This window comes from Daktulosphaira vitifoliae, unplaced genomic scaffold (genome assembly GCF_025091365.1).
Source record: "Daktulosphaira vitifoliae isolate Bord-2020 unplaced genomic scaffold, ASM2509136v1 Scaffold_1, whole genome shotgun sequence".
Classification (NCBI taxonomy): Eukaryota; Metazoa; Arthropoda; class Insecta; order Hemiptera; family Phylloxeridae; genus Daktulosphaira; species Daktulosphaira vitifoliae.
The window spans coordinates 18,494,773-18,520,282 of NW_026099572.1; the positions used below are offsets into that span (position 1 = coordinate 18,494,773).

The 25,510-nt window shown below is 24.7% G+C and overlaps 3 protein-coding genes and 1 long non-coding RNA gene across 13 annotated transcripts in view; 2 read left to right on the top strand and 2 right to left on the bottom strand.

The window, feature by feature from the left end:
• The window catches only part of LOC126896359 (ATP-dependent 6-phosphofructokinase), a 19,283-nt gene extending 7,221 nt beyond the window's left edge, over positions 1-12,062 (bottom strand). The window contains exons 1-13 of one of the 6 annotated variants that reach the window (XM_050669061.1): positions 11,656-12,062; positions 11,505-11,599; positions 11,183-11,334; positions 10,408-10,808; positions 6,989-7,097; positions 4,996-5,184; positions 4,743-4,933; positions 3,563-3,650; positions 3,450-3,461; positions 3,347-3,367; positions 1,528-1,674; positions 1,308-1,466; positions 1,104-1,256 (exon numbers count right to left, since the gene is read on the bottom strand). In XM_050669061.1, the coding sequence (XP_050525018.1) occupies positions 1,104-1,256; positions 1,308-1,466; positions 1,528-1,674; positions 3,347-3,367; positions 3,450-3,461; positions 3,563-3,650; positions 4,743-4,933; positions 4,996-5,184; positions 6,989-7,097; positions 10,408-10,808; positions 11,183-11,334; positions 11,505-11,592 (1,710 nt within the window). In that variant the 5' untranslated portion in view covers positions 11,593-11,599; positions 11,656-12,062. Of the gene's footprint in view, positions 1-1,103; positions 1,257-1,307; positions 1,467-1,527; positions 1,675-3,346; positions 3,368-3,449; positions 3,462-3,562; positions 3,651-4,742; positions 4,934-4,995; positions 5,185-6,988; positions 7,098-7,458; positions 7,568-10,407; positions 10,809-11,182; positions 11,335-11,504; positions 11,600-11,655 lie in introns of all 6 variants that reach the window. The other 5 variants (XM_050669062.1, XM_050669060.1, XM_050669063.1 and 2 more) reach the window with 5 other exon arrangements.
• A 60-nt stretch (positions 12,063-12,122) lies between these two features.
• Positions 12,123-12,871, top strand: LOC126896363 (uncharacterized). Its single transcript, XR_007701830.1, has 2 exons — positions 12,123-12,441; positions 12,523-12,871. It is a non-coding gene; the product is annotated as an uncharacterized LOC126896363 (long non-coding RNA).
• Positions 12,872-16,767: 3,896 nt separating this feature from the next.
• On the top strand, positions 16,768-23,557 carry LOC126896821 (DDB1- and CUL4-associated factor 8-like). Of its 4 annotated transcripts, XM_050669929.1 has the most exons (12): positions 16,768-16,883; positions 16,943-17,135; positions 17,227-17,416; positions 17,482-17,645; positions 17,713-17,962; positions 20,213-20,463; positions 20,786-20,966; positions 21,211-21,382; positions 21,468-21,598; positions 22,221-22,343; positions 22,406-22,471; positions 23,347-23,557. In XM_050669929.1, exons 3-12 carry the CDS (start codon positions 17,231-17,233, stop codon positions 23,389-23,391), a joined length of 1,569 nt encoding a protein of 522 aa, XP_050525886.1. In that variant the 5' UTR covers positions 16,768-16,883; positions 16,943-17,135; positions 17,227-17,230; the 3' UTR covers positions 23,392-23,557. The 4 variants fall into 4 exon arrangements, 3 of the variants coding, with proteins under 3 accessions (XP_050525886.1, XP_050525887.1, XP_050525885.1); XM_050669930.1 differs by having other exon boundaries at positions 16,793-17,020; XR_007701958.1 differs by having other exon boundaries at positions 16,794-17,135; positions 22,406-22,571.
• On the bottom strand, positions 23,222-25,480 carry LOC126896833 (transmembrane protein 147). 2 transcript variants are annotated; one of them, XM_050669945.1, is made up of 4 exons: positions 25,166-25,480; positions 24,409-24,541; positions 24,110-24,331; positions 23,222-23,841 (listed from the first exon to the last, which is right to left on the bottom strand). In XM_050669945.1, coding segments are annotated over exons 1-4 (624 nt in total). In that variant the 5' UTR covers positions 25,168-25,480; the 3' UTR covers positions 23,222-23,574. The 2 variants fall into 2 exon arrangements, with proteins under 2 accessions (XP_050525902.1, XP_050525901.1); XM_050669944.1 differs by lacking the exon at positions 25,166-25,480 and adding an exon at positions 24,617-24,874.
• Between the last annotated feature and the right edge of the window lie 30 nt (positions 25,481-25,510).

Consider the following 25,510-nt stretch of genomic DNA (forward strand, 5'->3'; position numbering starts at 1 on the left):
AAATAATATTTTTTAATAAACCCTTTTTCATTCGACATACTTTATCTTAATCGAGATATTAATAAGGAACCAGCAGATCAAGTAGCTTTTGGAATAAAACACCAATTTTTTTAAAATTAAACACTATCTAAAGATTTGCATCGAAGCGTTTATTTTTGATAGTGATTTTAATCACTGTCAGATATCATTATACTTGATCCAACTATGCCACGTCACCACTGTGCCGCGACCCCCCTGTGCTGGGTTTTTTTTTTTTAAATAGAAAAAATTACTTATAATAAGTTTAAATCTGTAAATATTAAAAAAAAAAATGGATGCAGTCCAAAAGTTATAATAGTTGTCAGTTTAATTTTTTTCACTCTGGTAATATACATATACATATGTATACAAAGTGATCAATTAAGGATAAGAAAATTCAATTTTTGTAAAGAAAAAATTTGTTTGATTCAAAAAACTATAATAATATTTCAAAAAATAATTTTTTTATATTATTTTTTTTTCATATCTGTCACATATAATAGCAAAAATAAATACTAATAATAATTGAAACAGATTATTTTAGCCTCCAGTATTATGAAAACCAAATTAATAATTAATTTCTATTTAAAATCCAAATCATTGAATAATTTAAAATGGAGATGATAAATTGGATAAAAAAAATGTATAAAAACAAAAATTTATGAAAAAAATTTTTTATATCAAATAATCAAACTAAAAATAGAGGTTTCTTTTTAAGAGAATTAAAATTTATGTTTTTTTATCCATAAAGTGATAAAAACAAATTATTTAATTACATATTATTTTTTTGAATCAATAAATTTTTCTTTCACAAAAATTAAAAACATTCAATAGTTTCTGAGAAAATGAGTGTCTTATTAAATAATTATTAAATATTAAAAAAATTTTAATATATCACCCTGTATATGTTAAGCGCTAGCGAGTATTTTCATGGCAGGAATAGAAATTATGAAACAGATTTATAGGAAAATAGTATTTAAAAGAATACTCATGCTATTAGAGTTATCACTTTTGACAACTATTATCATTTCTCTTATAATTTTTTGCTAAATTTGCATTAGGCAGTAAAATATTATAATGCTTACTTCTGTAATTTCATTTAAAGCAGTGTCACAACCCAAAGAAAATTCAGTTCCAGGTACATTATTACTAATAGTTGATGGTATTATGACCAATGGTATACAAAATTCAGGGAACTTTTTTCGATTCTGAACTAACTGAACACCAGCTTGGTATGCCTAATAAAATTATCATAAGAAATAGTTAGCATGAATAACTCTGAAACAAACCTCAAATCCTCCAATTATTAAAAGAGCTTGAATATTAAATTCTTTAAGTCTTGCTGCAATTTCAGACATTCGTTTCTCAGGTAATGTACGTTTTGTTCCTAGCATTGCACCACCTTGACCAACCCAACCCGTAACATCTGACCATTGCATCACTTGAATCTTAGAAAAAAAGAACAATTGAAAATTTTAAAGTTTAAGGATTTTTTTAGTTAGAACTAACATTTCCAGCAACTAAACCTTCAACTCCATCATGAATTCCATAAACAGTATCACCTCTATAAATACAATTACGTACAAATGAACGAACAGCTGAGTTCATACCACAAGCTGGAGCTCCAATATGCATCACTGCAAGGGTATATCCTTCCTACATTTATATAGTTAATAACAGAATAATGCTTTCATATAATTTAAGTTTGTTAAAAATATTGCTTCAAAATATGTACAAAAATGAAAAATTTTAAAACCACTTTAATAGCAATGACAAAAGTTATTACTAAAAAAAATAATGTATTCAAATCTGCAATGGATCTTTAAAAATAATTAATCTTATTAAGCTTAATTAGAAGAAATAAATATTTATTAGAAAACAAAAATGATTTAAAAAATATATAACAATAACAATAATTTATGATTATTAATTACTCCTATACAATTAATTGTACAGTTTATTCTTTGATAGTTAGTTATATTATTTAAAAATAAATAGCATAAAAAATTTATTTAATTAAATTAATGAAAAAATGAACATAAAAGCTAAATATTAAAATCAATTTAATCAAATTATTTAAAACACAATAAAATAATACTTTTAATTTTATTAATAATTACTACATTATTTTTATGATTAACTTCAAGTACTTTAACATTAATCTACCCTTAATAAAAAATTAATATTTGTAACTAATTAGGGCAATGTTCTTATTTTTTTTTTTCAAAAAAATTAATTTTCTTTTTTATTAATTTTGTTCAAAAACATCTAAAAGATAATTAAGACAATTATCCGGAAATAGATTAACAATTATAAGACAATAATTTACCTTGAAAATTTATTTTTTAAGCTAAAAGTAAAATAAAAATTTTCCCTAAATATACATTCAAAAAATGGTACAACTGTAGCTCGAAAAGTAATAGAGCAATTGACTCAAAACCTGTTTCAATTGATTTATTTACACAATACTATATACTAGGTATATTTTATACAAATAGTCTAATTAATTTAGACACCATGATCTGAATCTATTGTACGCATTTTAAAAGACCTCACTCTCCGCGACCTATACTTCAGTATGTATTAAATACATAATAAAAAAAATTGTTTTAGCTTCAATGTGAAGCTGAGAAGGTATTAATTTTACTATGATATTTTTTTTTTATTTATATATATCTGTCGACACTTTTTCACACCTCTCACTAAACCTATTTCTTTCAACCGTAGTCAAAATATCAAAAATTGTATCTAGTTGAAGACATTTTAAAAATCAGTAAATTTCAAATTTTTTAATACTTTTTTCTCTTAAAACTGTCATAACTTTTTGAAAAATGAACGTACTATAATAACTTTTGAAAATATTCCGGTAATACGTATGTTAAATAAAAACTTATATTACATACTATAAGTTAAAAAAAAAAAATTGTCTCGAAGACCTATATTCTATGTGCAAATGGTAGTCGAAGTTGAACAAAAAATAGGAGTTAATTTTGCTTTTGGAATAATCCACTAATTTCTTAAAATTGAACACTATCTACAGATTTTCATCAATGTGTTTCTTATGAAACACATCTATACTTGCCCAATAATTCCACGTCCATACTGTGCAACGACCCCACTATGCTATCTTTTTTTTTTCAATATACTTATACTTAAAAAAAAAAAATTCATATATAATAAATAAAGTGAAAAAAAAATTATTAAATATAACCGCTTTTTACATAAAAAATAAGAACATTGCCTTGAATCAGTAATAATTGTTAGATTGCATTGATTATTATAAAAAAGCAACAAAATTCACTTCACCCATATTTTTATAACCGCTTACCTGACCCCATAAGGTGTCTTGCTATTATAAAATAGAAAAATTCATGAGTGCATTTATTTTATTATTTTAAGTGCAATCATATTTTGATTAGTTATGTACTTACTCGATTTAAGCTCTAATTATCAGCCATGTAAAAAATGTTTAAATAAAATTGTATAAATTAAAATTATTCTGAGTTATAAAATAATTTAATTATGAGGATATATTTTAACTTACTAGTCCACGTCCCATTTCATCGAAAGCTGATCGTGGAGGTTTTAATCGTGTCAACATTTTATAAGTTTCCAAATTTCTAGCAAAACTCCTAAAAACCAAACAATTATTAGAATATTTTTCTCATAAAACTAATGAGTAAATATAGGTTGTCTCCATTTTTATTGAGAATCCACAAAGATCATTTGAATGATAATTTAAGATATACTAAACACTTTTTTTTTTACCGCCGGCATTACTTCAGGGATATACTAAACACTGAGTTGGCTAAAAACATACAATGTTTCTAGCCTACTTAAGTGGTATATTATACCACTTATAATAACTTTTATTAGTTGGAATTGGTAAGTGTTTATATATGAAAAAAGGTACAAAAAGTAAAAATACTAGGCATTAAAAAGTTTTTTAGTGCATTAATCAATGGAGTTCTCTATGATACTTAATACACAATAGAGTATAGAACTAAATATGGAATTAATATGCCCATTTTGATGAAATAATTTTTTATTAACACATCTTTATATAGAACACAATAGAATATATTGTAAACATAATAACTAAGAATTAGTGTTGTAAAATTTCTATGAATTTAATACTAGAGATATTGTTAACAATTTCTTTTAGAAAATTGTCAAAAATCATAAACTGATATGAAATTCAATAAAATTGATTAAAAATTCAATACTCAATTATATGTATTTAAGGGTTAATACTGTATTTTCTAAGTGAATAAGAATTTTATTAATTATAAATGTTATGTACAGTCAGGATCCAGCTTAGTGGATTTGAGGCATTTTTTTAGATAAGTAGGTTCCTAAGTAGTTAGGATAAATGCAAACCAGAAGATTATGGAGTATCTGACAGTGATTAAAAAAACTAACGTTAAGTGCTTTGATACATATTTGAAACAAACTTTTAAAAAATAAATCTATTTAATTTAAAATTAAAAATTTTAACATTGACCATTTTATAACTATAATTTTTCAATTTGTTTCTCTTTATAGGGATTGAAAGGATTTTTTGTAATCTTTTGACGTATCATTGAAATTGGTCCAATAGGAGTGGAGTAATCGTGTATAGTAACAAAAAAAAACCAGAGTAAAATTAATAGCTTTTCAGCTATGTATCAAAGTTAAAACGTTAAATTGCAATAAATATTATTTTAAATGAGTATTATTTATACCTTCCTCTTAATTGTACAGCTAACTCCCATTGTTTATCAGCCATAGCTTTAGCAACTGCCTTGGTTTTTTCTACGCATTCCATTAATGGTAAACGAACTGCTTGATTTCCATCCAAGGATACAACACAAGCTTCAGTTTCAGGAGTAGCTTCCATTAAAGCCATTACAGCTTCAGCACCCATTCTACATCCCTATAAATTAGATTAATTATTGGATAAACTTTTAAAAATAATAAAATTATACTTATTATTACCAGAACTCTATCAAAAGCAGAAGGTGCACCACCTCTTTGAACATGACCTAAGACTGTAATACGAGTATCTTGTTTTAAATTTTCAACAACGACTTGTTTTACCATTTCTGCAGTGATGGGTTTGCCTTCTCGATCAATAGCACCCTCAGATACTATAATAATATTTAATCTTTGACCTGCAGTACGTTCCTAATATTAAAAAGAAAAGATTTAATCTATTATGATATTACACCAACATAAATGTATAGAAAATACTAAGCTGAGTAAGTAGGCAAATAATAAATTAATAAGCTCATATATTAGTGTCTAATTAAAGCAGATTTATTTTGATAATGAAAAAGGAGCAAAATATTTATTATCATCCGAGCCAATAGCAAGGGGTTTATATTATTCCTTTGTGACCAAATCAGAGTACACTTTTATTTATTTATCCATCATCAATTAACAGAGGGTTACAATTGATAAGTTATAAAAATAATGATTTTCATGTACCATTTATTATTATTGTTTTTTATATAGGATGTTCAAAAATTAAGGAAACAGGTCAATTGTTACAAACAATAAGAACAATAGAAACCTGTTTTTTTTATTAACTAGGAACTGTATACAGGGTGTTCAGTAAGTCAGGAAACGGGTTTCTATTGTTCTCATTGTTACAAACAGTATATGTAACATATAATAATAAAAGGGTGTTAGTAACCAAAAATTCAATTTCTTTGTTTCAAGTTCTTTGATTTCAAAATTTATTTTTTTAAAACCAAAAAAAGTATTAGTTTGATATTAAGTTCTTGGTCACTAACATACTTTCCTTATTCTAGATCATACATACAATAATCTGACGATAGATTTTTAGCCAAAACTATAATAGTTACCAATTTATTTTTCATTATAATTCAGGGTTTGTAAAAAAATTAATAGTAATTTTATTTTAATAAATTAAACATTTTAAGGTAAGGAATAAAATGAAAATAGTATCCCCCGATATTTTATTCTAGTTTCCCCTATGAGTGCACATATAAAAAAATAATACCAAAAAATTATTACTTTAAAAAAAATAACAATAAGGCTTTTTATGAAAATAAAATAAAGCATCTTCTTATACATAATTACTTACAAAAAATAAAAAATTAAATGCAATTACACATATTTTTGGGTATTGACTTAAAACTAAATTAATTAAAAATGTAAAACCAATAACTCATTCAAAATTGTCACACCAACCCCTTCTTGACTTTCTCTGACTACAATCATAACAAAGTAATACTTCAAATAATAAACATAAATTGCATGTTGGATAAACTATTAGCCTTAAAATATAAAAGATATTTGAGTGTATAAATATTTTAACCATTGTTTTTTATCTGAGCCTTTATTTCAATAAAAAAATAAAAAAAATAATTTTAATAATTTACTGGGTGGATTACTGTCAAACAGTAAAAATTGAAGAATTTTATGGATTATTAGTACAAAGATATATGACTATTTTAAAATGCAATCAATTTATTAGGTTATCAGTTATTCAAATATTTAAAACATCTTGTGATCCTATTTGTTTTAACTATATAAAATTATAATTTAACTAATTTTATATTACTGTTTATTTTTCTAAATTTGTTATTTTACAATTAAGGTTTTGATTTTTTTTTAAATTTCTCTTAATGGCTATTAATTTAAACTTGACTATCACTACATTATTTAGATAAATATTTATAAAATATTAAAGATACAATAACCATTTGTTCTTTTAATAAAATAAAAATAATTTAATATATTTGTTAATTGATATAAGAATGATTATGACAAACATTTAAATATAACACTGAAACTAAGACACAATAAATAAGTAAAATCAACAAAAATTAATGTTTATTGCAAGAAAATTGAAGAATTTATGCATATTGAGAACAAAAAATTATACTAATACACTCAAAACAACACATTTGTGATACATGCAAATAAATTGAAATAACAGATAACAGAAATTCACTCTTGCCTGTAATAATTTTTTACACATTTTTGAAGCCCAATCTTGGTGTGGTGGCCATTCTGGAATGAACACAAAATCGGCTTCAGATGCCAATGCTGTGACCAGAGCTAAATACCTGCACATTTTTTTCAGAAATAACACTACCTCCCATTTATTTTATACATACTTAACTGATAAATAACTTAATATATTATGTAAATAAGTATAACCATTAAGACATACCATTCAACAATAAAATATAATAATCACAACACTAATATGATATATTTATAAACCCTATGACCTTATTATAGAAGGTTTTTTTCTAGTTGAGAAATACAGTAAAAATTATTAGCTAGAACTCATTGGTTATTAAAACAAAAGGCAGAAGAAAGCATGCTGCTATGTAAATCAACATTTTTGTTAATATTGGTGAATTTTTAGGTTAGAAAAAACTCAATAGGTTAAAAAAAACATTTTCTTCAGTAATTCCTTGCCTGTTCTAGTTTGGTGCAAAGTTTGGTTGGCCAATCAAATGGTGGAGGCATCTCTGGTATAAAAACGTAGTCAGCTTCACTAGTAAGGGCAGTAACAAGTGCAAGATACCTTTATAAGTAACAATTAGACTTTTTCAAATACTTGAACAACTTTTAATAGAATATCATCAATAAAGTTCAATTGAAAAAATTAAAAAGAACTATTTCTACAAAATAAAAAAAATCTTATTCATAACTCAGTCAATTGATTTATAAGATGATTTTTTGAACATACTTAAGTTTAATAACATTTTGTATCAATTTATAACAAATAACTAAACAATTTATTAGTTTTGAATTTATAACATCTATCATTAAGTACTATTTAAGTAATTGCAGGATCAAATGTATCAAATTTAACAACATTAACATTTTTATTAAAAACAAAAATATTGTATAAAAATATCAGATAAAAAACTAATAAAATAATATTATTAGAAAATCAAATTCAGGATGTTTGACAAAACTACTAATATAATAATTAGTTATAGGTATATGTAAAAATAAAAAATTTATAGAAAAAGTTTTATAATTTGTTTAATTGGTATCTACTCCTTTTTCAGATTGTCCCATATTCAGGTTACATTTTATAACATTAATATTAAGTTAACCTACATATTAAAAAATATAAATACAAAAAAATACAATTATTGTATAAGTGTGTTTAGGAAGTAAAAACAGAACCATGTTATATCTTTTAAAATACTAGTATGTATAAATGTAAAATTTTGCAATATATTTTTTATTTTTACATATAACTATAATAATAATATTCAATCTTATATATATATTTAGTAATTTGTTATTTACTATAATAAAATTTGACTACTTTTAAAAATGTATATTTACATTTTTCTAATAATTCCAAATAAATATTTAAATTACAAGTAATGTTGATTTTTAAAATGAATAAAAATTATTTTTATAGTATAATTTTTTTTAAATTATTATCTATAAATGAAAATACATACTATTTAATTAAAAAACACACTATAAAAATTGTACATAAAATTAATTGTAAGAAAGTATAAAAAGTCTTAAGGCTTTTTAATGTATTATTAAAAGATAATCTAATATGTAATTGTTAAAGATTGATTATATCATGTAACATTTATTGAGTTAACTAATTATCAAAAATTAAATTAAGTGTTAGGATACTAATATTAATTAATATTTGTTATTTATAAGAAATGTACAATATACAGATGTCTCACCAGGATTTGATATCTTTAATAACTTTTGATTAATTAAATATTTTATTATATATATTATTTTTTATAAATTTAAGTTTCATACTATGTTAAAAACGTATTTTATGTTATTTACCTTTAATAAAAATATGCTAAAAACGCAAAAAAATTATTTAAAAAAAATTACAGTGAAATGACTATTTAATAAAAGTTATTGAATTGGTCATATACTTATACTATATATAAGGTCATTGACCAAGGATAAGACACTTATTTTCTTGGAAATTATTGAGCATTTTTATTTTTGTAAGGAAAAATATTGTTTGATTAAAAAAAAACTACAATAATATGTAGTTAATTTTTTTTCCATCCCTTCAAAGATAAAAAACATTAACATTAATTTTAATTTTTAATTAAAATCCTTGTTTTTACCTTAATATAATAATATTATAGGAAAAAATGTACAAACAATTTTGTTCTTTTAATTTTATTAATGCAATCAAACGTTCGTTTTTCAAAATTGTATAAAAATTGGTATTCAAAATAGAAATTCATCATTAATTTTGTTTTTGTAATACCTGAAGTAACAATAATCTGTATCAATGGGCGATAATTCATTTTTATGGTAGTTATCTATCATTTTATCCGCACTGGTTGTTCAACAATTTATTATAGTCAACTTGTATGGAATATAATAGTATGCGTCTATTAATAGTCATCAATGACTTTTGTATACAATAAAGTAAAATAACAATAGAAATTTAGTTAAAAAACACTTAATTTTAATATGCTAAAACAGACAAATAATTGATTGTATAAAAAAAATTAAAAGAACAAAATTTTTTGTAAATTTTTTTGCTATCCTATTATAAAGGTAAAAATAGGGGTTTTTACTCAAAAAAAATTATTGTTCAGGTATTATATACTTAATGGGATAAAAAAAATTTATTTAACTAAATATTGTTATTGAGTTTTTTGAATCAAATATTATTTTCCTTTACAAAAATTTAAAATTTTCATTAGTTTACAAAAAAATGTCTTCTCCTAAATTAATCACCTTGTATATATAGTTAGTTATATTTTGTCAAAACTGAAACACATTTTTAATATAGTTAAATGTTAATAAAACTAACTTTGTGAAATATATTATTAATTGACTCTCATTGAAAGCAAAAATAACTAAAAAATAATTATCATGGTCTTACAACAACAATTTATTAGAGAAAGCAACTATAATATTTTTATTAGAATGTAAAAATGTCTGTTTTTTCTGCATTTTCTAATTCAATTTTTTTTATACATTTAAAGTTATAGATTTATCAGCAATAAATCTCAGAATGAAATCTATATCTTTCCCTTTTTGAAGCATTAAAAAGTTTTCTATAAACTTATAAAGCTTTATTTATGCATTACTTAATATTCAATGAAACAAAAAAAATAGTATTTTTATAAAAATAACAATAATTTATTCACAAATTTTATGTTATAGAAATCAATTATTTTAAACCCAATTAAGGTCATAGAATCATTTAACCCTGTCATAAGACAAACATCATAACAACTCTCAAATTTCATTTAAAAGACTTAAATTTATCTCTACAATTGAAAGATAACATCGCAATAATTATTATAACCCCAAATTAGCCAGTTGTACATTTGATCTAAACAATTACTTTTAACTAGATTTAAAAAATTTAAAAATATGATATTAACAACATACCCACAATGACGTCCCATCACTTCCATAATAAATGTTCTTTGATGTGAATAAGCAGTTGATACTATAGCATCTATTGCATCCATAATACGGTGAAGTGCTGAATCTGTACCAATAGTCATATCTGTGCCACAAAAATCATTATCAATAGAACCTACCATACCAACAATGTTCAAATGAGCATATTTTTCTCGTTCAGTTTTAGTTATTTGCTGATTTTTCAATAATTCATCCAATAAAATGGACCATTCTTGACGAAAAAGATTGGCTCCAGTAAGAGATCCATCACCTCCAATAACTACTAAATTTGTTATACCACGTTTTACTAAATTACAAGCCGCCTTCAAGCGGCCATCTCTTTCTTTGAAATCCATACAACGTGCTGAACCAATAACAGTACCACCCTACACATAAATATCATTTTATTCATATTTATTTTCTTAAATTGAAGGGTTTTGTTTAACAACCAGCTAAATCAATATCTTATTTATTTTTCAGAAGTCATTTTATCAACATTTTTTTAATAAAGGTAATGGTTAAAATATTTTCTCTTAATTAAATATCTCCTTTAATAATAGGAATATTGACTCTTTTGTAACGTTTGGTACTTAATTCTTTTATTAATTTTTTCATCTTTATTCAATAAAGTTAACAAAAAATTATTTTCTGAAAAAGTTAGACTTATTTGATTGTTGCACTAAAACTTTTCAATTACCTTAAATATATATTGTTTAAAATTATATTTTTTAAATTAAGCCTAAAACTAAATTGAAATAACCTTATGTATTATTGATGATACTGAAGACCAATTGGCTTCCACTATATTGTCTCCACCATCAACCATACCTTGGTAACCTTCTTTAATGAAAAATACCTTGCAACCTAAGTATATGGCCATACGAACAACAGCACGAACTGCAGCATTCATTCCTATAATACAGTAAAATATTAATGAATCAGTTTAAACATTCAATAAATTATTAAAAATTTTAAAAGGGGTGATAGTCACTAAAGAATAAAAAATATATGTGGACAAAATGCGTGATGAAATTAAAACTTAAAAAATACTAATATCAATTATAGTATGCTAAAATTTATACCTTGAGAATCACCACCACTGGTAAAAACCGCTAGCCCTTTCCCTTTGTGAGAGCCACGCTCTATGAACCTTTTTTGCTCTTCTTCCATAATTAATCTTTAAAAAGTTACAATAAATTTAATATTATCCAATATAGTTGTAGTCCAATTTACTTTATAATCACCAAATGTGTGCACTGAAGAAACAACTTTATTTTATTATTTTTTTGTATGATGTTTCAACATTCAGAAATTTAATTATTCATTATAAATGAAATTTAAAATTTAACAGATTATAACATTCATTGAGACCCACTAACTATTAATTCAACAAATAGCAATGTATTCCTGTAGAGAAAATACTGATATTGAACTAATTTTAAAACAACGACAGTCTTGTAAATTTAAACGACCTCTAAAGGTCACGAATCACGGTCGTGAAATTTGAAATATTGTTTCTAGGTCTTATATACGTATACCTAGAAAATTGAAAGAACTGGGAAGGGATCAACAGCAAAAAATAGTTTAGGATAGAAAATAGAAGATTCGAAAAGGAGAATCAGTGATAATTTAGATTTCATCAAGAAGAGTTTACTATTAGAACTATCGAACACATTCGTGATATGGTCGCATCTAAGCGCATGTGCAATCACAATATCATTAAATTAATTAACAATGGGTTAACAAATTTCAATAAAAAAGCCGACTCTTATCAATCAAACAGCTGACTTTAAAACGATAACATTTGATAAACTTTTAGTAATACACAGATAAGGTCAAGTTTTATTTGGTAATGTTATTTAATCCTTAACTTTAAAATTTAGAGAAATTCATTACAACATACAGGTTTTTAATAAATTAAAACAAAACATTTTTTTATTTATTTTAAATTTTAATATTAAGCAAACATTTTCCTTTTTTTTGAAGAGTTACTCTGAATAATTATAATTTTATTTTACAGTAAGTTTTATTATTTTAGCATTATGGACAATTTTATTGTTTTTATTCTATAAACAATTAATAATTTCTACTACAATTTAGGTAAACAACTTCAAAATGATAAGATTAAATCCTACTAGATTAGAATTAAGAATTGAGGATCTAAGTGAGTTCTCGGAAGTTAAAAATGAATTTGAAGCTATCAAAAAATCCAGAGAAGAAAAACAAAAAGGTCTCTTAGGTAACATAACTAACAATGTAAAGAATAAGGATGCTGTTCAAGAAAGAATAGGATTTGTTCCAAGACCAAGACATTCTTCACAATAAATTAAATACAATACATTGTCTCGTTTATACTGTAAATAAATTATTTTCTTTCAATTTGAATAAGTGAATAATGTTTATTTTCCAAAAAAATGTTAAATTTAAATAAACTTTAATATTATGCTAATATTGTTATTTTATTACCTATTACTTTAAATTCCATATCAGAAAATATAAATTTATTTCAATGATTTATTAATGTCACTTCATATAACAAATATTAATTTATAAGCATTGAGGTTAACTTTGAATGTGCTAAGTTAAGTAAATTTTTAAAATATCTTAGTATGTTTTAACATTATATAAGTAATCCTATAATTAATATTTTTTCTTTTATATGAATGTAAACAAAATATTACCAAAATAAAAACAAGATTACTTACATAGACATGCCCAGAATTAAAATTTAGAACAGGCCCTATTATAAATTATTATAATTTGGACTTATAGTCTTGGTGGTAACCTGTGGAGCACACTACTGTTAGTCTAACAATGTATTTAATTGAAATTTAATTATATAATAGAGAATAAAGAATATTGTTATTATTAAAATAGAATAAAGGTACAACATTTATTATATCGAAAAGAAGGTGTCACCTTGTGACCAGCATAAAATAGATAATAGAGGAATTGGAAAGGAGTACTTATAATTTGCAATAATAGAAGAAACTGAAGAATTTTTACAATGTTAATGGGCTTTAAAATAATTGAATGATGCGAGGAAAATAATTTTTGCAATCACTTTTTCTTTCAAAATTGAGATTTTGGTAACCAAAAATTCTTATTGTCGAAATATATTTTTTAATCCATTGAAATTGTCACAATTTGCATAAAATGTTTGGGAGAACTAACTTAAATTCTTTCCTTTTTAAAAATATTTTCATATACACTTATTTACAATTCTCATAATTTTTGGGGGAGACTGTGAGATAATTAAAGGGACTAAGCCCCCCAAATTGCGCATATGGTTAGTCGATAGTAAAATCCTTTGAAAGTTATGGTATACTGGATAATAACCATGCAAGTCACTTAAATTCGAAATAAATGTTATTAATTTATTTAAATTTAAATGTTACAATTATAATTGTAGTTATTATTAAATTAATTCACAAATATACTGTTTAACAGTGACCACCACCTCTTATATAAGCACTTGCACCTCCCTTAAATCTACCTCCAAAATATATGCAACATCGTCTACATTCAGAAAAACTTGCTGAGCTTTGAATATTAAAGTATATTATATATAATATTCCTGATTTTAGGAAGACCGAATTTAAAGATTTGAAGAAGCTTTAAGTGATTCGACTCTCCAGGTTACCCCTAAACTCCGCGCGTGGCTTTTCAGTATTGTTACAGGTTTCTACTATAATTCTATTATGGATTTTTTTATTAACGCTGATGTTACAATCACCATCATTTAATCGTCTTTTAAATCTTAAGACAGGTAATGATCTAATGGAGTTGGATTGTAGAATTGTATATAACAGAATATTCTGGGGGCTATTATGGTTTATTAATTATTTGAGGATTATTTCTAGTGTTCGTCAAAAATATCGATATTTCTATACGACATCAACATTGAAATTTAATAGTTTTATAAACCGTAATATTAAAATTATTATAGCTCAAAATAATTTTTTTTGCGAATTTAAAATTTAATGTCACAACGAAGAAATATTCTGATAAAAAAAATGTCAATAGTGTAACTGCAGCATCCATGTATAATCCAATAGCTTAATATTAATATAATGTGGTACATAAGTATTTTATATCAAATATTTATAGATACAAAAAATTGTGTTATTAAAATAACGATATCGATATTACCAAAATCCAATAAGTATTGATATGTGAAATTATATTGTTTGTCGATCACTAGTTATTTCTAGTTAGTACTTCATTTCTAAAACAACAATTTTACTATATAATCAGAAGGTTTCTGTTTGGGAATAACGAATTTAATAAGCTTTAAACATTTATATTTTATAGGATTGATGGACGTAGACGTTCTAGAACGTTTTCAAAAATTTAAATGAAAAAAATAATTGACATGAGAATAAAATAAAAAATATGGTATGTCATTAATTTGTGTCAAAAACCTCTTATAAAAATGTATAAAATATGTAAATGAAATAGAATTATAGCTATTACCAGATAGAAAATTAATATTTTATTTTAATCTAAGGATGTCAACATCAAGGATGTAAAATTTGGGAAAAGGTAATAGATAAGAGAATAAGAAATGAGACATCGGTATCTAAAAACCAGTTTGGATTTATGCCTGGTAAGTCAACAATGGAGCCATTATTTTATGTGATGCAACTAATAGAAAAGTTTAGGGAAAAAAAGAAAAAGCTTTGTATGATATTTATAGATTTGGAGAAAGTGTATGATAGAGTACCGAGAGAGGTTCTTAAGTGGGCATTAATGAGAAAAGGAATCCCAAAAAGGTACATTAATACAGTGACTTACACAGAAATTAAAATTGGGGGGGTTTTTTGAAATTTAAAGAAAATTATATGTAACACTGCCCCTATTGTTCGCTTACAAAAATTCCTGTTTTCGATAACATTATTGTGGAAATATTTATAGTATGATATGATCTTTTTTATTGTTATTACTTATGGTTTATGGTCCAAAATTGTCGCTTAGCTTATAGATTTTGGGGGGGTTTCAACCCCCCACCCATTGCGTACGCCAATGCATTAATATAATAGAGAATATGTATGATGGTACTTGTACCAGGGTAAAAGTGTAGGAGAAGTAACAGAGGGTTTTCGCTTAAGAGTAAGAGTGCATCAGGGATCTGTTTTAAGCTTATACTTAATTTCATAATGATGGATGAAATTACTAGAGAAATACAAGGAGAGGTGCCGTGGTGCATGTTGTTTGCTGACGATATAGTGTTAATAATAGAAAATAGGGAGGAAATTAATCAAAGGCTAGAGTTGTGGAGATCAGGTCTTGAAGAAAAGGGTTTAAGAATAAATAGGAGTAAGACAGAGTACGAGTTTGATAAAGGAGAACACGAGGTAGGTGAAATAAAGAGACCAGTGATAATAGGCGAAGACGTGATTGGAAAGGTGGAAAGTTTTAAATATTTAGGATCAGTTGTGCAAAAGAGCGGTGGTATTGACGAGGATGTAAGAAACTGGTTGAAGCGGAGAGAAGCGTCTGGTGTGTTATGCGATAAAAGAATTCCTATGAGGCTGACAGGTAAATTCTACAAGACTATAATAAGGCCAGCCATGATGTATGGTTCAAAGTATTGGGCGGTCGATTAGAAAGTAGAGCAGAGAATGAGTGTAGCAGAGATGAGAATGCTTAGATGGATGAATGGAGTGACTAGAGAAGATAGGATAAGAAATGAGCATTAGGGAGTACAGGTGTAGCATCAATCGTGGATAAGATGAGAGAAAATAGATTTAGATGGTTTGGTCATGAGAAGAGAAGAATTGGAAGCCGTAAGAATAGTTGTAGAAATGAATGTTGAAGGAAGAGGTAGAGGAAGACCAAAAAAGAGAAAGAGGGATGTAATTGAATGCGATATGAGAACAGCTGATGTGAGTGTAGAGAATGTGGGAGATCGTGTCGAGTGGAAGTTTAGGATAAGGGTGGTCAACCCCAAGTAGTTGGGACTAAGGCGAGGAAGAAGAAGAAGAATCTAAGGATGTCAACAATTTTCATTTTTTTCACTACAAGTGAAGTGTTGTATTTATAACATAATAATATAAATTACTTAATAGTTTAAAAAATTCACAAGCGCAACTAAAGTTAATGACAGCGCAAGCTTTTGCATGGGAGCAACTACCATGTTAAAAAAAAAAATTGAATCATGAAATTGGCAAAATATTGATTTAGACGTTTATAAAATTTATTATGCCTTTTCTGAAATGTCTGAATTTTCTCTGATTTTATATTTACATTATACTTATAATATATGTAGTTTACTTTTATCAAAATTATGGTAATCATTATTCATTATAACAAATGTATTATGATAAAATCATGATTGTAACACAGACTATATCAAAAGTCATATATTTTCATATAGGCTGTGGTTGTAATGTTGTACTCATGTTTAAATTTATTATTAAATATCAATCTTTAACTATTATCTTAAAACGTGATATGAAGTATGATTACGATTAGTTTTTTTATTGTTATTTAATAATGTATTATTTACGTTATATAGTTGTGCAGTTGTGAGGCTATGTAGTAGTCATTTAAAACTTAATTTATTTGGAAATGAAACATCTTATTAGCACTAAAAGTAATAAATTTTTGAATAAATGTTTAACTTCAGTTTAAAATTATTGATTCAGCTTAAGATTGCAATCTATATTATTTATTAGTTATATATTTGTAATTAATATCTGTATTCTGAGGTATGAAACCAATAATAATATTCTTAAAATAAAAATATGTTTGTTATACTTGCGAAATTATTTTATTTTTTAATAATTTCTTATGTTGTAGCACTATGACTGATTCAGATACAGATAGTTCAGATTCTGATCATGCTAGTATCTTTGCTAACAATAATGTATTTCCTATTTACAGCCATTTATTTAGATTATCATCAAATGATAATCCAATATTAGAGCCAGAAGATGAATCGGATAGTGATAATAATTTAGATGATCATTCATACAGTTCATCTGGAAATGTAAATTCTAATAATTTATTGGTTTTGAATGATTTAACTTTTTTATTGCTATTGATATTTTATAGAGTGATGCTTCATTGCATAACACAACTGATGATTCAAATGATGCTTCTGATAATTCATCTGTTAACATTTCAAACATCACATTTATGCAAGAACAAAATCATGTTAATATTAATGTTGAAGTGCCTAAACCTAATTGGTGTACTCCTAAAGAATTGTATAACAGGTAGAAACAAATTTTAATCTTAAAACATCTCGTTCTATTTGTATTAATTCTTTATTCATTTTTTTAGAGAAATTGGAAAGTATAAAAGACCTACTAATTGGTATAATAAATTTTATCGCTCCTTAGTTGCTATCCAAAAACTTAAATTGAATAAACAGTTAAAAGGTCACCAAGGTTGTGTAAATGCACTAGACTTTAATTCTTCTGGTGATACTATAGCAAGCGGCTCTGATGATTTAAAAGTTTGTCTTTGGAATTGGTCATTAGGAAAATGTTTGTTAAAATACAATAGTGGCCACTCCGAACATGTTTTTCAGGTTATTATATGTTTATATTTATATATGTTAAAAAATTATGTTTAAATTAGAAACACAGAAATTGAGGTTCAATTTTAATATGCTTAATTTAATAGATTTACTAAAAATAGTAGGTTTCTTTCAAAAATACTGTTGAATTTCATTAACCAAAACCCCATTAGTATGGATGGCCACTTAATAATACATAATATTAATATTCAGTGAAGTAGGTTCAGAACTTTCACTAAAAATTGAACTCGTTCTCATTCACATTTAATGAGTGAAAAACAAACTCATTTTTTTTATCAAATAAATACGTTTATTTAAATTTTTTTAATCATTATTAGTTAACCAGCAGCCTATATAATTATACATTAATATAAATGATTCAATTCAGACAAACTTACATCTCTACAAAACAAATTAAAGTCAGTTAGTGGCATAATTAGTGTTTATAAGAGGGCGTATAAATAATGAAAAAGTTGTACCTCCATCATGTAAATATTTTTTGTTCTTGAGAGATCTATATGCAAATCTTCTTATTAATTTAATCCAGTGATTAAATCAACATTTGAATATACATGATAGAAAGCCTTTAGCCCATATAGTACCTTATTATTTAATGGGTATATATTGTTACTTTTTTTATACAATTTCACTATGCCAAATCATCATGAATTTGTAGAAACCATAGTATTATTGTTAATTATGTTAACGCCCATAAAATTGTTCAAATTCTTAAAAAATTGTGAATGTCTTTTAAATTCATATTCTATTTTAAAAAAGCGATTAGTGATCACCAAATATGAACATGAGCAAGTCAATGTGCAATTATTAACAATATTCTTTCCAATCATTAGGTATAGATAATTTATAGAGGGGATTTTTATTCCATAAAAGCCTACCTCAATACTTTTATTTAACTAAAGTATTGTTAAACAAATTTTAAAAAAAGGTGATTTGAACTCATTTAATTTTATCTATTCTCTCATTAATATTATTAGAAAAAACATTTGGGTGTTAAAGTGTTATAAATAATAGTATAGGCCATGGATTAGAATGAAAATTAAAGAAATTAATTTTACTGCAATTAATTATAAATATTTAACTGTCTTTAATAAATATTGACATATTTATATGTAGATAAGAGGAAGAGTACAGCTAGGAAATGTCCATTTATAAAAATAGTACTCGCTCTTCACTTCCAGTCATTTTCTTAATTAGATCATTATCTATTGAATAAGCTAGAAAATTATGTGTGTTGTCATTTGAAAAATTAAAATTAACATTCATATAAGTTAAAAGGAATGAACATAACAATTAATTTATGATTGATACATTGAGAAAAACCTTGAACTAAAATAAACCATTAAAAAAATTATTATTTTTATTTTTCAATTAATTAAGTGTTTCATGATAATTGAATCACTGTATATATCAACTTATTTCAAAGGATATTTTATTCTACTAGGATTTTCATTAATTTTGACAACTTAGAGCTCCAATTAGTTTAGCTTAATGAGGTCCTACTGCATGTACCTTTAAGTGATTGTGCAATTATATATTCTACATTCTTTTTCTTAAACAATTTTTTTAATTTTATTTTCATACATTAGTATTCCGCTAAAATACTATTGTAATTTTAATGTTAAATAAAGCAAATTGTTTGAAGAGTAGAGAAACTGTTTTATGATACAAATACATGAATTATATTAAAATAAATTTATTTTTTTTGTATAAGAACTGGTTTTGAGATTCTTTTAGGCTGTTAAAATAGTTTTGAATATTTAACATGTTTTATAATAAGTCACATTTAATTAAAGGTAAAATATAAGTGTAAGCATAGAATATTTATAGTTATTTAAAGGTTATTTATGCCGACCCTAAGTAATTGGGATTAAAGTGAGAAAAAAGAAGAAGAAGATTTAAAAGTTATTTATGATAAGTATAATTTATAAAAATTATAATTTATAAAAGAGCAATAAAATATTTTTTATTTGATGTTATGTTTTGAACTTGTACTACATCCAAAAAAATATAAATATTAATTTAATTAAAAATCTATAAATTACTTATGATGTTGTCTACATATTTATATGATTTGTCTCTTACTAGAGATATATTGTCTACTACAAATAACTTTTTAATAGATCAAAAATGTTCAGTATTAATAAATTAATAAATAAACTCATTGATTATTGCTTTTTAAAAGAAGACTATTGTTTTTATTTTTATTTTTACTTTTTTTTTATACATTGATACTTTTTATAGACCAAATTTCTGATGTCTCAAAGTGATATTCGTATAGTATCAAGTGGTCGTGATGGTTTAGTAATACTTTCTGCCGTTGGAAAAAGTGATGTTCATTTTAACAAAATTTTAGCATCTCATAATCGTTCTTGCAATAAACTTAGCGTACATAAAGATTTGCCCTATGTTGTTTTAAGTTGTGGTGAAGATGGTGTAGTAAAATCAATTGATATCCGTGAATCTCCGATAAACGAAAATGTTAATTCCACTAAGTAATATATAATGATACTATTAAGTTATATTAATTCGAAGTACAAATTTTATAATCAGAATAATTATTTTAATTTTTACAATAAAATTATAATTATTATTTTTAATAAAATTTTTAGCAAAACTTACTCATAAATTTAGGACAATCTTTCAAATTTATTGTACTTTTCAAAATATAAGTATTTCTTGGTCTGTTAATATATTATTTTTTGACATAAATATTATATGATATATCAACATGAATAGATATAATTAAAATTATAAAATGTTTTTAACTAATAATAGTATTATGAATTATATCAATTTAATTTGTTTGTTTTACAGTATACAACATATTCGACGTAATAATGGTTCCGTTGTACGACTGTATGATATCAACACAAATCCTATGAACCCTTTTGAATTTATTGTAATTGGTGATGACAAATATGTGAGATTATATGATAAGAGAAAAACAACTCATGATCCTGTAAAAAAATTTCATCGAATACTTCCTTCATCTAGGGTACATTTTGAATTCACACTTTGTTTAATGTACTTCATTGTAAATTTTAAGAGTAATTAGGTCAATTTGAATAGTCTTTAAGATTTTATATAAATTTTCAAATTTGTGTTGTCTTTTTTAAAGTAAAATTTAAAAATCATAAATAAATAAATTTATTTTTGCTTAAATGTAATGCACAATTAAAATAATTAATTGTTTTTGTAAATTTATATACAAATAAAAACCATTAAAAATACTTTTTTAGAGCTATTCAAGGCCTCGACCCAGAGAATCACACATTACTTCAGCTGTTTTTAACTATTGTGGTACCGAAATTCTGGCCTCATATAGTGAAGATGATATTTATTTATTTGATGTTAATGGTTCACCGGATACATATTTACATCAATATGGAGGTCATCTTAATAGAATGACTAGTAAGTATAAAACTTAATTTTAAAGCTCTTTATAATTATAATCATTGAGATAAATTTATCACTTTTAAAAATATAATTTTACTAGTTAAAGGAGTCAATTTTTATGGTCCTAAAAGTGACTACGTTATATCTGGGTCAGACTGTGGTCACTTTTTTATATGGGATAAAAAGACTGAAGCAATAGTTCAAAAAAAGCATGCAGATGCTAATGGAGTAGTAAGAATCAACTAGAATATTAAATAATTTTATTATATAAGTATTAGAGTGGTCCTAAAAATACTTTTTTAATTTTATTTTAGAGAGCTCCAATTTTTTTATGATTATTCCTATTTATTTAAGTACAATGTTCTTTTTAAAAGCTAATCACAGTGTCAGAGAGGGAGAAAAATCTACTTAGTCCAGTTGAATATAAATACCCTGATAATTGCACATTAAAGTATAATATGTTACCAAATGAGCTAGGTAGGCTATCTTCAGTGTTTTTAGAAATTTGAGCACAATATAAAAAAGTAGTACCACCCCACACCTCTGAAGTTAAGTAAAATAGTTTAAAAAAACTGACCTTTTTGCTGTAACTTTTTTGATAATTAACTTACAGTAATAATTGTTCAACCAACAAATAAAACATGTTATGAGAATTTCAAAAATATAATTTTTATACTTATAAATCAATTAAAAATTAATCTAACTATTTTTAATATAAGATATAAAAAAATATATAAAAATCTTAAATTTTGAAACAATGATTTTCTTTGAAAAAAAAAAGTTTATCTATAATACAACTAATAAATTTACTTAATTTATATAAACATATAATCTGTACATTGAATGTGAATAGGTAAATGTATTAGAACCTCATCCACATATGCCTACTTTAGCAACCAGTGGTTTGGATAAGACAATTAAAATTTGGCAACCACTTAATAAATGTCAACAACTCAATATTGAAAAATTAAAAATGGTATGTCAATATTAAATAAAATAACTTTTATAATTTAAAGTAATGTATTTATTTATTTGTAGTCTATTATAAAAAACAGAATGGAAAGAGAACGCAGAATAAGAGAATCAAATCACTCATCATTCATGGTAAATGAAATTATATATATTTAAATATATATAATTCATATCTAACATTTTCAAACAGAGGTCAATTTTGTAGGCTTTTGAAGCTACTTTAAAATCATAGGTATTACAAAGAAGATGGTTTAATGTATTTAGATAATAATTGCACAATAATACATTTAATAATAATAATAATTGCACAAGGTTGAGTGTGGTATGGCACTGTCGATCATTACCACCACCTTAACAGTGACACACACCTTGCTCTTTTACTCGTTCCCTCAGCCATAATGAGGTTACAGGTATATTCAGATCTACAGCTAGTATAAAAATTCTGTTGAAAAGTTGTAAGGTAGAGCCGACCCAAATAGTTAAGACAGAAACTAAGATAGATGATGGATGATATACTAAAAATGAAAATTAATGGATAATTTTAAGAAGTATTTATTGATCACTCTTAAAGCAACCATTTTAGTTTTCATTAATAAAGTTGAATTAATGTGATGAATTGCAAGAGGTTGAGACTTTGTGTATTATAATTTGTTTGTAAATGTATTTATACAGATCATAAAATTCATAATTATAAATGAAAATTTTTATTCTGTGACAATTATTGAATAACATTAGCAGTTATCACGATGTTTTATTGGTATTAATGAAAAATGTACAGTTTTATAGTAATTTTCTCATTATTCCCTCAAAAGTAACTTAATTACTAGATGTTCTAGTCTAGGAATAGCTATAATTATCTCAATATATTTTGTTTACACAATATACAGATAGTCTAATATTGAAATGATTTATTATTAACAATATTTAACACTTAGAACAACTAATTAACATGTTATTTTTCAAAACATTATTGTTAATTTAGTATATAATTACAATTTTCTTTTCAGAGGATTGTGGGAAGGCCTTACACTTTAACTTCAAGATATCTTTAAATCTTCAAAATTTAACAATATTTGAATTTATCTGTTATTTATGCACATTATTTTCTTTGATTAAAAACAAAATTATACTTTAGTATCAATTAAGATAATTGAAATAAAAAAATATAAATATGTTTTTATTAATAAATACATATTAAACAAAATATAAATAATAATACTAAGTCAATTCCTTTCTTAATATACCCCAATTAATAATGTAAGACCTGAATAATATTTTAAGACAATAAGACTAATTGTTAATGTGTAAATGGCTTTGAGGACTATTATGGACCATGCATCCATTACTACCCACAAATTGAGTAAATCAATGGCAGGCGTTCGATAAACAGAAAAAAATATTAGAATTATGACAGCAACAACTGGAGAAATAATTGATGGTATTTTAGATAAATCATGCCTTGACCATAACCATACCAATGCGGACGTCATAATATGATGCATCTGTAAAAAATTATTAATGTTCAATAATATTAATAATAAAATTATTTATCCTTAATAATTTATAGATGTGAAAAAGCATTTAAATTTCAAATATAAAAAAAAAAAAATTCTGCACCATATACCAAATGTAGATTTTGTTATGACAATCGTAACTCAAAACTTACCAACCTCAATCTATTGGGTTACTTATAAAATTTATTGTTTGGCTCTATTTCAAAGATTAAATTATATCTATGAGCTTATGGTAAATTATAATGTCAAAACTCACCAAATTTATATTTGATTCTAAACATTTTTGAATATACTTCCAGTCAAATTCAGTACCTCTTGCACCTACCCATAAAAGAAGAAATCTTGTTAGTAGTATTTCGGCACCAGCCCATCCAACACCAGCAGTAATAATTTTAGCATGGCCTTTCCCTGGAATGCTTTGCAGTATAAAAAATATACCAACAATATCAGCTAGGTCAACAGAACTTTTAATAAAATTCTATAAAGGACATAATACAAAGAAATCTTTAAGAAAAATTTCATCTCATGAAAATTGTATACCAAAAATTGTTTTACCGCTAAACTTAGTGTACTAATAGCTGCATCATTAGTTGGAAAAAATGTTGCTAGAATAAGCATTTTACATAGTTGTGTAAATGCATAAATTATACCACCTTGAATACACTTCCAAAACGCTCCATATTCAGACCTAAACATCAAAAAATTAAATTAACTATTTAATAGATTAAAAACTCTACCATCAATAAATTTAGCAAAAACTTACAAATTTGAATACTTATATGTTAAATAATACGGTACATACAGTAATGTAACACAATTGCCGAAATGATATAAAGTCATTTTAGTAATTTATTAAAAATTAATAACGATAGTTGGCAAATGAAAATAAAAACTCAACTAATTAAATTGAAATTAATATTGAGTATTAGTAATACATAAAAAAATGTAACTAATTTGAGAAACCAACATGAAACTACATTAAAAACAATGTACAAGTTCGTTAAAAAATATCAATAAATTTATATTATTTCTACTATACAGACATAGATAAGTAGAGTGTGTTAATTGAACAATTATATGTACTAGTGATAACCATAATCGAATTATTCGATAATGAAAATATCGATTTTTCCCTTATTATTTTTATCATAAATTGTATAAAAAATGAGTTAAAATATGTATTGTTATCTATTGAGCAATTTATACGAATCTAACGATTAAGTATTTCATTTGATTATACATATTTTTAATCATTAAAAACTACACTGTTTTCTAATAAAACTATTTATAATGTGTGATACTTAATTATTACATTTATTCATTATTATTTCTGGGGTCAGTCTGGCCTCGTGGGTAGAAATTTATGTTTCGGCTTATGGGGTCCCGGGGAATTAACGAGATTTTTCTTATGTTTTTCTCGTTGGTTGTATCTGGTATCTAGTGCCAGCCGTCCCGTCCATCATTGGTCTAGCCATCCTTGACTTCATAACATGTGAAAGATGGTCACTATTCTTTGAAGCATATTAAGTTCGGAAAATAGAAAGATGTAAAACAGATCATTATAATTCTCCATTATTTCTAATAAAATATACTATAATATTATATTATTATGATTATTTTCAAAGTGACATAGTAATGTATTTGAGGGGATATTCGG